Genomic DNA, 14,343 nt, shown 5'->3' on the forward strand with positions numbered 1-14,343 from the left:
TCTCTCTCTCTCTCTCTCTCTCTCTCTCTCTATATATATATATATATATATATATATATATATATATATATATATATATTTGTATAAATAACCCTTATTGTTACTCTGCCTTAGAGTGGCAAGGCCTAGTTAATTAGGGTTAAATGACTTGCCCCAAATCACACAACTAGGAAGTGTCTGAGGCCAGATTTGAATCCAGATCCTCCCCACTCCAGATCCAGTTATCTATTCACTGTGCTACCTAGCTGCCCCTCATAGGCTATATTTAATGACAAGATGGATATGGATTGCATAATAATAGGTGGAATCATAAATGACTGAACAACCACAATGGATTGATGGCAAAAAGATAACTCTATAAAGCCACGTCATAGGCACTCAATCCTTTGCTTTTCCCCATAACTGTGTTCAAATTGTTGATTAAAAAACATTAAAATATATGCTTATATTTTCAGATGACAAAGCTGGAAGGAATAGCAATACCTTAAATGACAGAATAAAGGTTTTAAAATATAAAAGGCTGGAATAAACCTCTCTGTGCCTGTTTCCTCAGCTAGAAAATAGGGATGATGATGATGATAACTGCCATGCATGATTTTGTGAGGATCAGATGAGTTAATTTGTAAAGTACTTTGCAAACCTTAAAATGCTAAATGCTATTTTATATAATAGCTATTACTAAGAATGACAGGAAAAAAAGATGAAATTTTAATGGGAATATGAGTCCTGCTCTACAAAAATCCTACAATGGTATCTCATTATGGATGGATCCTAAAATCTAAAGCTGGAAGGAACCTCAGAGCTAGTCCAACACCCTCATTTTACAGAGGTGAATTTGAACCTAAGTCTTTGGGCTCCACAGCTAGTGCTCTGCAAGGCTCTTCCAGCAGAGTTTAGTTTCTGGCAGGTTTTACCAAGCTGGAAAGGCTTCAAGTAGAGTCTTGGTGACAGACTGTTGGCTGTCTGAGGACCAGCCTAACTAATCAGGAGAGGGTTATTGTTGGCTGCTGGGTGATGAATTTGGGGGCCATGGCAACCAGGGAGACAGCTAAAAATGCCAAACAGCTCTTGATCCTAAGCAGCCCCCCTTCTGCTTCCAGAGCCTTGATGGCAGAGTGCTGGAAAAGGCAGCAGAGAAGGCTAAGAACACTTAGACTGTCTACAAAGATTAATTGAGCTGTTGCTGCTCAATGGGGAAGCTTTGTCCAATGACTAACCAGTTGACACACTGCTTTGGGAACTGAACCACAGCCATTTTGACATTTTTGTTGTAAATGAAACCAGAACACATAAAGAAAATGTAGCCAGCTGAGGGGTAGCTCATACATTTTTTCTGAGAGATGAATAAAAAAATTTACACCAACAAGTAATAAAGAAGAAATATCATTTCAGGGGATTCTTGGCCACCTCATGTTGCAACACTCACAATGATTGAGTAAAAAATTACCCAGAAGAAATTTGACCCTATCTGTTACAAGGAATAAAGAAGTGGAGAAATTCTCTAAGGAACTTGATAAGATGCTTTCCCTAAAGCCAAACTACACCTTGATACTTAGCAACTTCGATGCAAAGAATGGCAAGATTTATTTTAATTTCATGAACACATACTAATCTATTATGTATAAAGTACTTTGCAAGGTCTACTAAGGTTACAAAGATGCCCTCAAGGAGCTTAGGGAATGGGGGACTACAACATATTCACTAATAAGCTATACGAAGTAGAGTAAGGCAAGGACAAAGGAAAGATCCAGAGAAGGTGATCTAGGCAAATTTGAGAACGAAAGCAACACTTTCAAATGGGGAATGGAGTGAGGGATAGTCAAGGAAGACTTCATGGAGGAACTGGGATCTAAGTTGAGCAGCCATGAAGAAAAAATTCATACAGCCTAAGAAATGACAAACAGGGGATGAGTTCAGAAAAGCCTAGACAGACTTTTATAAACTGATGCAAAATGAAATGAGCAGAACCAGAACAGTAAAACCAGAAATATTGTATGATAATAGCTGTGAAGGACTAGACTAGTATCAGCAAAACAAGGTCCTAAGATAACCAAGGGACTCAGGATAAAAAAAATGCTATCCCTATATCAATAATATGGAAATAGGTCTTGATCACATGTAAAATCCAGCGGAATTGCGTGTCGGCTACAGGAGGGAGTAGGAGGAGGGGAGGGAAAGAACACAAATCTTGTAACCATGCAAAAATCCTCAAAATTAATTAATTAATTAGAATTTTCCAGATTCAAAAAATTGCTATCCCCAGCCAAAGAAGGAACTCTTAGAATCTGACTGCAAACCAAACCATGTCATCTTTCACTTTTTTTCCTCCATATTTTTTTTAATTGTATGTAGAATACATGTCTTCTGTCTAGCATGAGAAATATGGAAATACGTACTGCATGAAATCACTGCTATAACCTATATGACTTTACTACCTTGGAGAGGAAGATAGGGATGGAAGCACAGAATCTGAATTGTAAAATGTCAGAAAACAATGGTCAAAAATTATTTCTACACATAATTGGGAAAAAAAGAGGAAAGAAAATTGCTGATTGTAACATTCTTTCAGATGAGCAGCTCACTGAGTCTATAAGTATGTATATTTTGAACATGAGCTAAAGGTGTATAATGAATTGGACCTAGAACTGAATAAAAGGGGATAGGAACAGATTGCATCTGGAAAATGGTGTTGTGCTTTCAATAATTCCAAGCTGCTCTTTGTCACAAAGTCCAGATTTTTTTTTTTTAAACCCTTGTATTCGGTGTATTGTCTCATAGGTGGAAGATTGGTAAGGGTGGGCAATGGGGGTCAAGTGACTTGCCCAGGGTCACACAGCTGGGAAGTGGCTGAGGCCGGGTTTGAACCTAGGACTTCCTGTCTCTAGGCCTGACTCTCACTCCACTGAGCTACCCAGCTGCCCAAAGTCCAGATTTTTAACAATATTCTCCTAGCGATACTACAGGATTACAAATAATGGAACACTACAATCCTAGAAAAATGAAAATTATAGAAGCCTCAGAGAGCAATAGAAAAACACATAGTAGGTGAAAGTAGTCTGAATCATGTTGCCAATGATATTTTGCACCTGAGAAGTAGTGTAAAATCACAAAGAAATGTACCAAGGATGGAAAGAAAGCAACAAGCAATTATTAAACACCTACTACCTACCAGGTATTGCACTAAACTCTTTTAAAACAAACAAACAAATAAACCCTTACCTTCGGTTTTAGAATCAATACAAAGAAGTATCAGTTCTAAGGCAGAAGAATGAAAATGTCTAGGCAACTGAGGCCAAGTGACTAAGGATCAGACAGCTAGGAAGTATCTGAGGCCAGATTTGAACCCAGGTCCTCCCAATTCTAGGCCTAACACTCTATCAATGAGCCATGTAGCTGCCTCCTGTACTAAACTCTTTTATAAATAATTATCTAATTTGCCCAGCTAATAAATGTCTGGGGCCACATTTGAATTCAGGTCTTCACTGCCTCTAAAATAAGGAGAGGTAATAAAAGAATATAAAAGTATCACATAATCCTGTAAAATTATTTGAGGGCAGAGAACTAAGTTAAATTGATAAGATTAAGCCATTCCCCAATTAATAACTGGTCAAACGATACGAACATACAATTTTCAGAGGAAGAAATCCAAGCTATCAAAAGCCATATAAAAAAGGCTATAAATCATGAATAATTAGGGAAGTACAAATTAAATGCAAAATCCAGCATAACTATCAGAAACAGGTCATGCTATATTCTAATCTCATTTCATTTTTTGTCAGGGTTACTAGTATCTTTTGATAATGTCATATTCTTCTTATGGCAAAAATGGAGATTTACAGATTAGAGACAATAAGACAATCAGATATATTCAGAATTTGTTGGACTCAAAGAGTAGCTGTTGATGGTTCAATGTCAGTGAAACAGGAGGTCTCCAGTGCAGGATCTAAGGGTATCTGGGCATGGGCCTGAGCTATTTAATATTTTCTATCAATGACTTGAGTAAAGGCATGAATGGTATGCTTATTAAATTTGTAGATGACAAAAGCCAGGATGGATAACTAACATATTGTCTCACTGAGTCAAGATCCAAAAGGATCTTGTCAAGATATTGACTCCAGTTGGTTGAATCTAGTAAGATGAAATTAAACAGGGATAAATGGAAAGTCTTATACCTTAGTTAAAAGAAACAAACAAAAAAAACCTTTCCAAGTAAAAGAGATGAAGGAGGCATAATTAGAGAGTAGTTGTTTTAAAAGATGATTTTGGAATTTTATGAACTGATTATGAGTCAGCAATATGTTATGAGAAAATAATAATTTAAAAAAAGCTAAAGCTATCTTGGGCTGTGTTGAGAGAGATGACTTCCAGGAATTGGAAGATCATAGTCCCACTGTACTCTATTCTCAATGGTCCTGATATGTAGTGTTATGTTCAGTTGTGGGAAGTACATTTTAAGAAAGGCTTTGATAAGCTGGAGAATGTCCAGGGAGGACCACCAGGCTAGTGGAATGATTTGAGTCTGACATATTAGGATACACTGAAGGAACTGGGCATGTTTAACATGGAAAAGAGAAGACTTGGAGGAACATAACTGCAGCCTTCAAATATGAAAGGGCTGTCACGTTGAAGAAGTACTGGACTTCTTCCATTTGGCCTCAGAGAGTAGAATCAGCAATGGATAGAAATTGCAAAAAGCAAACTGAAGCTTGATGTAAGCTTGATAAACTTCCTAACAATTAGAGTTTTCCAGTATAGGATGGATCACTTTGAGAGACAATGATTTCTCATCCTTATAGGTCTTCAAGTAGAAATGGATAACCATTTGTTAGGTATATTATAGTAGAAGAGTTAAAACTTGTCTCCAAGGCATCTTTTCACCAGGCTAAACATGGGTTTAAGCCTTTTCATCAATCTGATTGCCAAGGTCAAGAAGACAGCTTAAAACAGGAGTGAAGTTGGACATGTTTCCTCTGACGAAGAAAGGCAATGGTCTCTATGCTAATCTACCCTAGTCAGATCATGCCTGGAAACTTAGCTTGGAGACAGTTCACCTGACTAGGAGGACTTCTGCCACTTAACTCACCATAAATTCTTGAGTAAGTCCTCCCAGTTTTCTGAACCTCAGTCTCCTCTTCTGTGGAATGGAGGGGTTGGATTAAATGATTTTTGAAGTCTTATCCAGTTTGAGTAATTTATGAAGTTCTAGGCCTCACATTTTAATAGGACACTGACAAACTAGAGCATATTTAGACATGAGGACTAAGATGTGTTGACAAGGGTTAAGAGTCATCTGAGGACAACAGAGCTGAAAAACAGCTGAGGAAACTTTTTTGTCTGAAAAGACTTGGGAGGGACACTGCAGTTGTCTTGAAATATTTGAAGGATCATTAATATGGAAGATTTGCTACAGAGAACTAGTACCAATGAATGAAAGTTTTGTGGCAGCAGATTCGGAAAAGAAGGAAAATTTTCTGAGGAGAGCTGTCCTCCAGAAGAATGGGCTGGGCTGTTTTACAAAGCAGTGCGCTCCTTAGCATTCAGGCAGAAGCTGCAGCACTATCTATAGGGAAATTCTGGCTAGTTAGGTTGAACTAGTCAGAGATCCTTAGCCTTGCTGGTATCTTGGAGGCCTTTGACAGTCTAGTGAAGCCTATGGACTCCTCCTTTTCAATGAAGAGAATATAAAAGATGACAAAGGAAACTATACGTTGAAATAGTTATAAATTTTTTTAAAACAAGTTCACAGACCCTGGAATTAAAATCTCAAAGATGAACTTTCAAGTCCCTTCCTGAACCTTTTTATTTGTGATTTCTCATTTGCTTTCCTCCACCTTTTCCTCACATGTATTCCTCCTCTTTTTTTTTCCTGTTTCCTTCTTACCTGAATCCCATTTTCCTTTTTTATCTCTGGGAGAGATTCATTCTCTCCCGCCAATCTCTCCCTTCTCCTCTATTCTCTATTCTGATAAACACTCAGGACACTGACAGGAAATGTCTTCCTGAATTATAGGTGGCTCTTGATGCCAATGAGCTCTGGGCCAAGACCACTCTGTAGGCAGTCTGAAAAAAGCAAGAAATGAAAGGGTGGAAATCCAGCAGGAGGCTGAAGTAGTGCTATGGTTTCCATCAAGGTGCAGGGTTCTGGCAGAGCTGCTTGACATGTTGAACACAGAAAAATCTATGTATGCCCATTCCTAGGCATATGGCAATCCTAGCAGTGGGCATTTGATTCTATGTGGATACTATAACTATGTTGGATCCAAGTGTTCTCTTTGGCCCTTTAGTGAATCCCCACCTTCCAACCCCCTCATGGCTTTTAGCCATTGTCCTCATCCTTTATCCATGAGTTTCAGCACGTCTTGCCAAGTTTCCTAATTCAAATTCTTGACCAAATTCTCAAATTTTATGCCTATGTTGGCAAAGTTATTATTGTACCAAATATTTGACCAAAATGTTCTTAAGTTGGTATATAATAACTACTGCAGAGTATAAAGTCCTGGAATCTCTTTAAAAGATTTAAATTTAGCACTAAAAGGTCTTGGATCCCATCTAGTACAATTTCATGCCCTTCCCCCATCATGAGGAAATGAAGTGCAAGGAAGTAAACTGATAGGCCAAGGTTTATAGGTGATAAATGACCAAACAGGGATTCAAACCTATTCCACCACAGTATTTCTCAGACAAACAACATTGTTAGGTTACATTTTGTACATGCAGAGCAGAGTAGAGAAATGAGGCAACTCACACGACTAATTCAGGCCCCAACCACTTGCTCAATGACCTATGCATTTTGAGCATAAGGGATGTGGGACCTTACTTTTCAGAAGAATTATCTCCACTCTCCCCCTCAATCCTTCCTCAAATACTACAGACTCCACTGAGGTACAGCACCCAGTGTTCAGTGTTCAGGTTTTAGGTCTGTGGTTCTTATCTGTTTTTCTCCTGCTTCTTCAGCCTCCCTTTTTTTTTTTTAAGTGAACTGAACACTCCCCCTTTCCCCTAGTTACTTCTTTTTGTTTTTCCCCATCTCCAGATTTCATTCACCTTGACTCCTAGCTGCTTCCAGGTGTTTCCCATAACCACTAATTTCCCACCCACTATGGCACCCATGTCAGATGTCCAAGAAGCAGCTGAGGAAGACTGTCTCCTCTCCCTACCATGTGCTGGAGACTGCTGAACATCAGAACTTGTGGGCTGCAGTGGACCAGCAGGTGGGGGGGTGAGGGTGGATGGTTGCTGGGCTGGTGGGCTGGACAGGGTCTCAGGCAGGCTCTTCTCCCTGGCCATTGTCTCCTTCCAAGCATCTGGACCACATTGTTGGGTCTGTCAAGGAACAGGGGAGAGGGATAGTCTCTTCTCTTCAGGAGTTCCCCCTGACCCTCCCACCATATACTTGAACACTTCTGCTTGAAGATGGGATGCCAAGCACTGGGACACAGCTTCTGGGATGGGAAATTGACAAGGAGTTTTAAATCTATCCCTTGTAGGGTTCAGAGGGGCTGTGTGTGTATATAGATATAGATATATAGATATAGATATAGATATAGATAGATAGATAGATAGATAGATAGATAGATCTAGTTTTCCCTGTTCTGTCCCTCTATGGATAAATGGTATTTAAGAGGCTCTTGGCATACCCAAGCAGATTCAAAACATTTAGCCCACCTAGCATCACATCCCACATTGGGAGGAAAATTGCCAAACTTGGGTGTGACCTGCCTGAGCTGTGGCTATCCAAAGGAGGGACAGACCTTGGGGCCTGGCTCACTCACCGCTGATGAAGCAGGCTGTAGTTGGAGGATGACAGTTGATGTGTGCTGGAACCTGCGTTGGGGGGTGTGGAGTAGGCCCTCAGAATGTCCGTTCTGGGGCCCAGCCTCTGGGCTGGATGGCTGCCCTTGCTGGCTGTTGCCAGATTTGTGCTGATTGGTAGTAGGACACTGCAGTGGGAGGGTGGGGATTGCTGGGCCTAATGACATAGCATGGACTTCAGGGCTAGACTGTATGGTTACTCCTGGCAGAGCTGAGGCAAGCTGGGATTGGGACTGTGGTGGGGGGCGGGACTGTTGGGATTGCTGCTGTTGCTGCTGTTGCTGTAGAGATGGCTGCTGCTGCTGCTGGATGACAAACTGGGGCTGCAGGTGCTTTGATGGGGATTGTGGAAGGAGTTGGTGTGGCTGCAGCTGGGTGTAGGCTGGTGGGGAGAAAGATTCAAGTTAAGTGCCATGGCTCCCACTGTGTTCTTCCCCCTAAGCTCTGACCCCATCCCAATCTCATATCCCCATGAAGCCAAAGAGTATAGTCTGGTCCCTGTATTGGTTGCATTCCTGTTCTTATAGGTATCTCCTTGAGATTTATGTATCAAGTTCCTTAGGTTGCCTGTTGATCAAATGTCCTGACCATCATCTCATTTCTCCTCCTCCTAGTGACTGCCCAGTTACAAATTCTATCTCTCTCTTCTGAACCTCTACAGTGCTTCTTATGGGTATTACTCACTTGGGACTTACCATTTATTGCCCTGAGTGGTTAGTTGTCTTTTCACATGTATTATGTATCTTATCTCCTCCACTAGAGGAGTCATTGTGGGTCAGCACCTACTTAAACGTCTTTGTATCTCCCTCAATGTCTAGCAGAACACAATGGTACACAGCAGGGTCTCTAAGAAATATACTTGTGATATGAACTGCTTCTCCATACCCTTGCCCCTGGAGCCAAGATATCTAATTAGCCTGAGTAGATGACCATGGTACCTTGTCTTAATATCTGCCTCTCAACAGGAAGAGACTCATAGTTAGAGGTCTATAGAGAATCATAGCCATGTATGATTACCATGAGATGTTCACAATTGGCCAATTATAATCACATGCACATAGCCAACAAGGGTGAATTTAAATTCTAGAGTCCTGAGCTAAAATGTCAGAAAAGGATCTGAATGCAAAATAAATAGGTTTCCAGTTTTCCCAGGAAAGGCAGGGACAGCCTGAAAAGTGCCCAAGTTCATAGCTACATGTTTGCAGACTAGGACTTAGGTCCCAGAGAAAAAGAGATGACTAGATTAAGGAATTAAACACAAACAAAAAAAAAACATAAAAAATATAGATTACAATCTCAGTAGTGGAGGGAAGAAAATTTCTTATCTCCTGAATAATGAAAGAAAAGTTAAAAATGTACTTGAATATATAAAAAACAAAATACACAATTAAAAATACAAAGTAAAAAAAAAGATTGGGAAAATCTTCAAAGTAAACATCAGAAAAAATTTAGCATATAGAATCTTTTTTATAATATAAATTCATAATGATGCAAATCAGTCGCCAAGAGACAAATGATCAGAAGACATAGTTAAAGCCACTTGGTTCAGGTCCATCTCCTATTCTCCTTTCTTGTTCCATTCAATCACAGAATCACAAGATTTGAGAGTGGCAAGGGGTCTCAGTAATTACCTAGTCTAAACCATATGAGAAAAGCATTCTCTCCATAATATAAGACAAGTAATCATCCAGTCTTTGTTTAAATATCACCAAGGAAGGAGAATCCATCAATTGTTGAAGTTGTCTATTGCATTTTTTTTAAATTTAATTTAATTTTTTTAAACCCTTAACTTCTGTGTATTGGCTCTTAGATGGAAGAGTGGTAAGGGTGGGCAATAGGGGTCAAGTGACTTTTTCACTTGCCCAGGGTCACACAGCTGGGAAGTGTCTGAGGCCACATTTGAACCTAGGACCTCCCTTCTCTAGGCCTGACTCTCAATCCACTGAGCTACCCAGCTGCCCCCACTATTGCATTTTTTGATAAGAAATATCATTAGGAAGTATCTCCTAACTTCAAATCTAAATGGGCCTCTTTGCAGCTTCTATCTATCACTCATCATTCTGTCCTCTGGGGCCACATGGAGCAAGTCACATAATACTCCTTCAAATACTTGAAGACCCTTTAAGGTTTTCTTTCTCTAGGCTAAATATGCCTAATTCTTTTTTTTTTTAAACCCTTGTACTTCGGTATATTGTCTCATAGGTGGAAGATTGGTAAGGGTGGGCAATGGGGGTCAAGTGACTTGCCCAGGGTCACACAGCTGGGAAGTGGCTGAGGCTGGGTTTGAACCTAGGACCTCCTGTCTCTAGGCCTGACTCTCACTCCACTGAGCTACCCAGTTGCCCCCTAATTCTTTCAATTGATCATCATGTACTATGGACTATCCTGCTTTCCTCTTCTAGATACTTTCCAGCTTATACATATCCTTAAACCATGGTACCCAGAGCTAAACATGATACTCTGGATGAGATATGATGAAAGCAAAGTAAAGTGGGACTCTCACCTGCCCATTCATGGAAGTTACATCCTACACAATAGAACCCAAGACCACATTAGCATTTCTGGCTGCCACATTATGATGCTAACTCATATGGAGCTTGTAGTCCAATAAAGTCACCATTTGCTTTTCAAAACCAGGCTTCCTCTATCTTGTATTTATGAGTTTTTTCATACCCAGATGCAAGACTTTATATTTATTCCTTCTGAATTTCATTTCATTTTACTAAATTATTCTCAGCCAACTGGAGTCAATAGCTTGTCAAGATTCTTAAGGATCCTGATTCTTCCATTGCTGTGCAATCATTAATACTCTATTGCTCCTCAAGTTATGTTTACTTATTTGTGCATATATTATGTGTTTTTCTCTCATACCCCTCCAGCCCTCAGGAGAATGTAAACACCCTGAAGACAGGGAATATTTCATATTTATTTTTGCGTCACCTTGTGCCTTGGATAGAAAAGGCACCTAGAAAATATTTGTTGAAATGATTTAAACTGATATCGGCAGACAATTTACAAAAAAAGGAAACATGTTAAGTTATCCCTTGAAAACATTCAACTTCAATATCAAAGAAATGAAAACAGTTCAGATATCAACATAAAACTATCAAAAAATTAAGAAAAAGCTACAAAAACAATGTGGGCAAAGTTGTAGGAAACAGTACATTAAGGATAGTCCCTGACTTTGAAATGTTTTAGCTGTGGGCCCTAGGGTAAGTCTCTCTGAGCCTCAGTCTCCTTGTTTGAAAAGTGGGGATGATAATACTTCATTAACTACCTTGCAGCATTGTCTTGAATAAATTGTTTTCAAACCTTAAAGCACTGCCTTCATGTTAACTATTACTATCATTTGTACCTGTCTTATGTATTATATCGATCTATGTATCTTTAACACATTCCTTTGCCTTTGCATCAGGGTTTCTAAGAGCATCTGCCAGCTTTGACCCTCATTCTCTAGTGTTTCTCTATGGTTTTCTGGAGGTTACAAGCCTCAGGGAAATTTGTATGTCCTAGTCCTATTCACCAGGAGGTATGAAGGGAATGACAAATCAGAAAGGTGAAAAGAAAGTTTTTCCCCAGACCCTGAAATAATCATCAGCTGGGGACAACTGTTGGAGGGCACACTGTCTGCACCTTGAATTAGGTAAAAATGGAACAATGGAATATTCAATCACCTTAGCTTGGCTGGAAGAGGGAACTGGTTGAGCCCAGTAAGAAATTTTCACAACTAGTCGAAGGGCTCTTTTGTGTGCCAGATGGATCCTGACTAAAACAAAAGAATTGAGAATGTGATAATAAACCTGCTTTCCTTGTAAGACCTGTAACACTTTTCTGAGGTAGACGGCAGTGGCAGCAGCATTTGGGAAGATGGCAACAATGCCAATGCAGTATAGACACAAGCAGATTTTTCAAGTCTCAAAGGGAGTTAAAAGACCGGAGAAAAGCTGAGCTTCACATTCACTGGCACTGAAGGGAGACTCAGACATCAGTGCTGCAGGGAATTGTGGACCCAAAAACAAAAGAAAAGGCCAAAACCTAGGAGCAACGAAGAAAAGAAACATGATAAGAACATAAGAACAAACCTGGACCATACCTTTCATTCATACTATGAATCATGTGGTCTGTGGAGGTCTTGAGAAGGAGGGTGGACCCTAGTATCCTTGAGAGATCCCTTCTGGAGGAAACTTTAGTTGGAGGCCTAAACTACATATTACTATAAAACAAGAACTAAATCTCTAGAAAAAGTAGGGCTAAGCAGAGAGGTGGGATGCTTTACTCCTTAAGAATAGCCAGTCATTTCTTCCCCTCATACTACTGATAGAGAATGAAGGAAGCAGCTCAAATCTAGCTTAACAAAAGTAAAAAGATATAGATGTTCTACAGAAAATTTTGTTAAGATACAGATTGGCTTAGATAGACCATTCCAATTCTGAGATTCTGTGATTCTGTGGAGGTAAAGACTGATTACCTCCTAAGGTAGCTCTTTTAGAGACAGAACAGGTAGGTGTCTTATGGAAGCTGGGGCCTACCAGCAGGCAAGGGTTTCTGGACTGGATGGAATTAGGTACAAATCCCTCTAGCATTTGTTGTGTGTAATTAACTTATTTTTATGTTCTATGACTTGGAAGCTGGATGTATATATGCATGGGAGCTGAGGGTCCCTTGAGAAAAGCTAAAAATGGGCCCAAATGACCCAAGCCAAAGAAGTAATTTTGGAACTGCTTCTAAGAATGAACCTAGTTTATATAAGCTCAGAACTTTAGGAATGGACCAGAGGTTACATGTCATATGCCCTTCTTGGACTGTAAACCCCAAGAGAAAACTGATTCATGACATGACTCAATCTAAACTCTACATTCACTAGGAATATTCTATATACAATAGATGTTTAATAAGAAATTGATTAATAAAATTGAATTAAATTGAATAAAAGGAAAATGAGAAAGGAATAAGTGATTATTATGAATGGGAAGTTGTTAATGGATAATCAAGAGAAAAGTAGAATTACTGAATTCCTACTTTCCTTCTGTTTTCAACATCAAATGCAATGATCTCCAGGATCAGGGAAAACAGAACAAAAATGGTTAATAGGAAACTGAAATTTAAGATAAATGATATCATAAGAGAGCATTTAATTTAACTAACTTAAGACTATTGGATTGGATAGAATTATATTCTATGGCACAGAAAAAACTTGTGGATATGTGCTGGACCTCCAATTAGTGATCTTTGTGGAGAATGAAGAGGTGATAAAGGAATAGAGGACAGAAATGCCTCAATATCCAAAAAGGAAAAGAAGGTAGATTCCACAAAATACAGGATGCTGAGCTTGATGTCAATTTCTAGCAAAACTTTTTATTATTAAATAGTTAAGTTTGTGATCACTTAGAAGGATAAGTGATGATAGTCACTAAAAATCATCATAAATATATTAAAAACAAGTCCTGCTGCATAGAAAATGATAACCAGTACTCTCTTATCAAAAAACAATGAAAGAAAGTTAGCAAGAAAAGTAAGCCTGCAGAGAGTCGGCTTATTCTTAGAGCATTCATAGATTATTTTAGGACAATAAACAACTTAGATTGAACAGATCTTCCAACATTTTTATAAATGGTCTATTTTCATTAGTGAATGATATGGATCTATTACATCTGAATTCCCCAACTGGCATAAGTCAAAAAAAATAATTACTGAAAAGCTTCCAAGTCCTCATTATAACAATTTAATTTAATCAACATATATTGTGTCTTCTATATGCAAGGCATTGTAGCAGGGACTGAGGATACAAAGATAAATTATAAATAATCCCTACCCTCAAGAGCCAGGGTGATTAACCTATGGTATGGGTGCCACAGAGGGCACACAGAGCCCTCTCTGTGGACATGTGCACCCTTGCCCACCAGAATTCATTACTAGAAAAGCAGAGGGACTTGACTGAGTTGCTCCCTTCCCCTTCTCTACCATGCCTGAGGACATTTTTTTACACTTCAACTGTCCCACTGCCCAGCAGCCCACTTCTTCCCTCCCCTGTCTGGAGTAAGATGGTGGCTCACAGGCAGCAGAGCTGGAGGGAAGCAGAGCACTCGGGCCATTCCTCTCCACCTCTCCACATGTGGCTGAGCACATTCCTCACTTTACCCATCTCTCTGCCTAGCAGCCCAATGGGAGTGCTTCCACCTTCCCCCTGTCTGGGGTAAAGGCGGGGCACTTGGTCTGGAGAGGAGGGGCATGGCATTTGTTTTGAGGGGGGCATGGCACACAGTCTCTAAAAGGTTCACCATCACTGCTCAAGAGACTTCTTTTTGCCGGTAGGTGGGGTGGGAATATAACACTTAGACAAGTAAATACAGGGAAATTTGAGAAGGAAGAGAGGGTTAACATCTGAAGGAAATAAGGAAAGGCTTCAAATGAATGGTAGCACCTGAGCTAAGTCTTAAGGTAAGCAAGTGAAAGATGCTACAGAGGTAGAAGTGACTTGGCAACTGACCAGATATAGGGGTGATGGAGAACAGAGTGAAGGATGATTCCAAG

General features: G+C 39.7%; 1 protein-coding gene across 1 annotated transcript in view; it reads right to left on the reverse strand.

Moving 5' to 3' along the window:
- Positions 1–14,343, reverse strand: part of PHC2 (polyhomeotic homolog 2) — a 102,435-nt gene that overhangs the window by 33,200 nt on the left and 54,892 nt on the right. The window contains exons 8-9 of the mRNA XM_044667970.1: positions 7,773–8,194; positions 7,158–7,323 (exon numbers count right to left, since the gene is read on the reverse strand). Of these exons, the coding sequence (XP_044523905.1) occupies positions 7,158–7,323; positions 7,773–8,194 (588 nt within the window). The remainder of the gene's footprint in view (positions 1–7,157; positions 7,324–7,772; positions 8,195–14,343) is intronic.

Source organism: Gracilinanus agilis, chromosome 3, assembly GCF_016433145.1.
Source record: "Gracilinanus agilis isolate LMUSP501 chromosome 3, AgileGrace, whole genome shotgun sequence".
In the NCBI taxonomy this organism is placed as follows: domain Eukaryota; kingdom Metazoa; phylum Chordata; class Mammalia; order Didelphimorphia; family Didelphidae; genus Gracilinanus; species Gracilinanus agilis.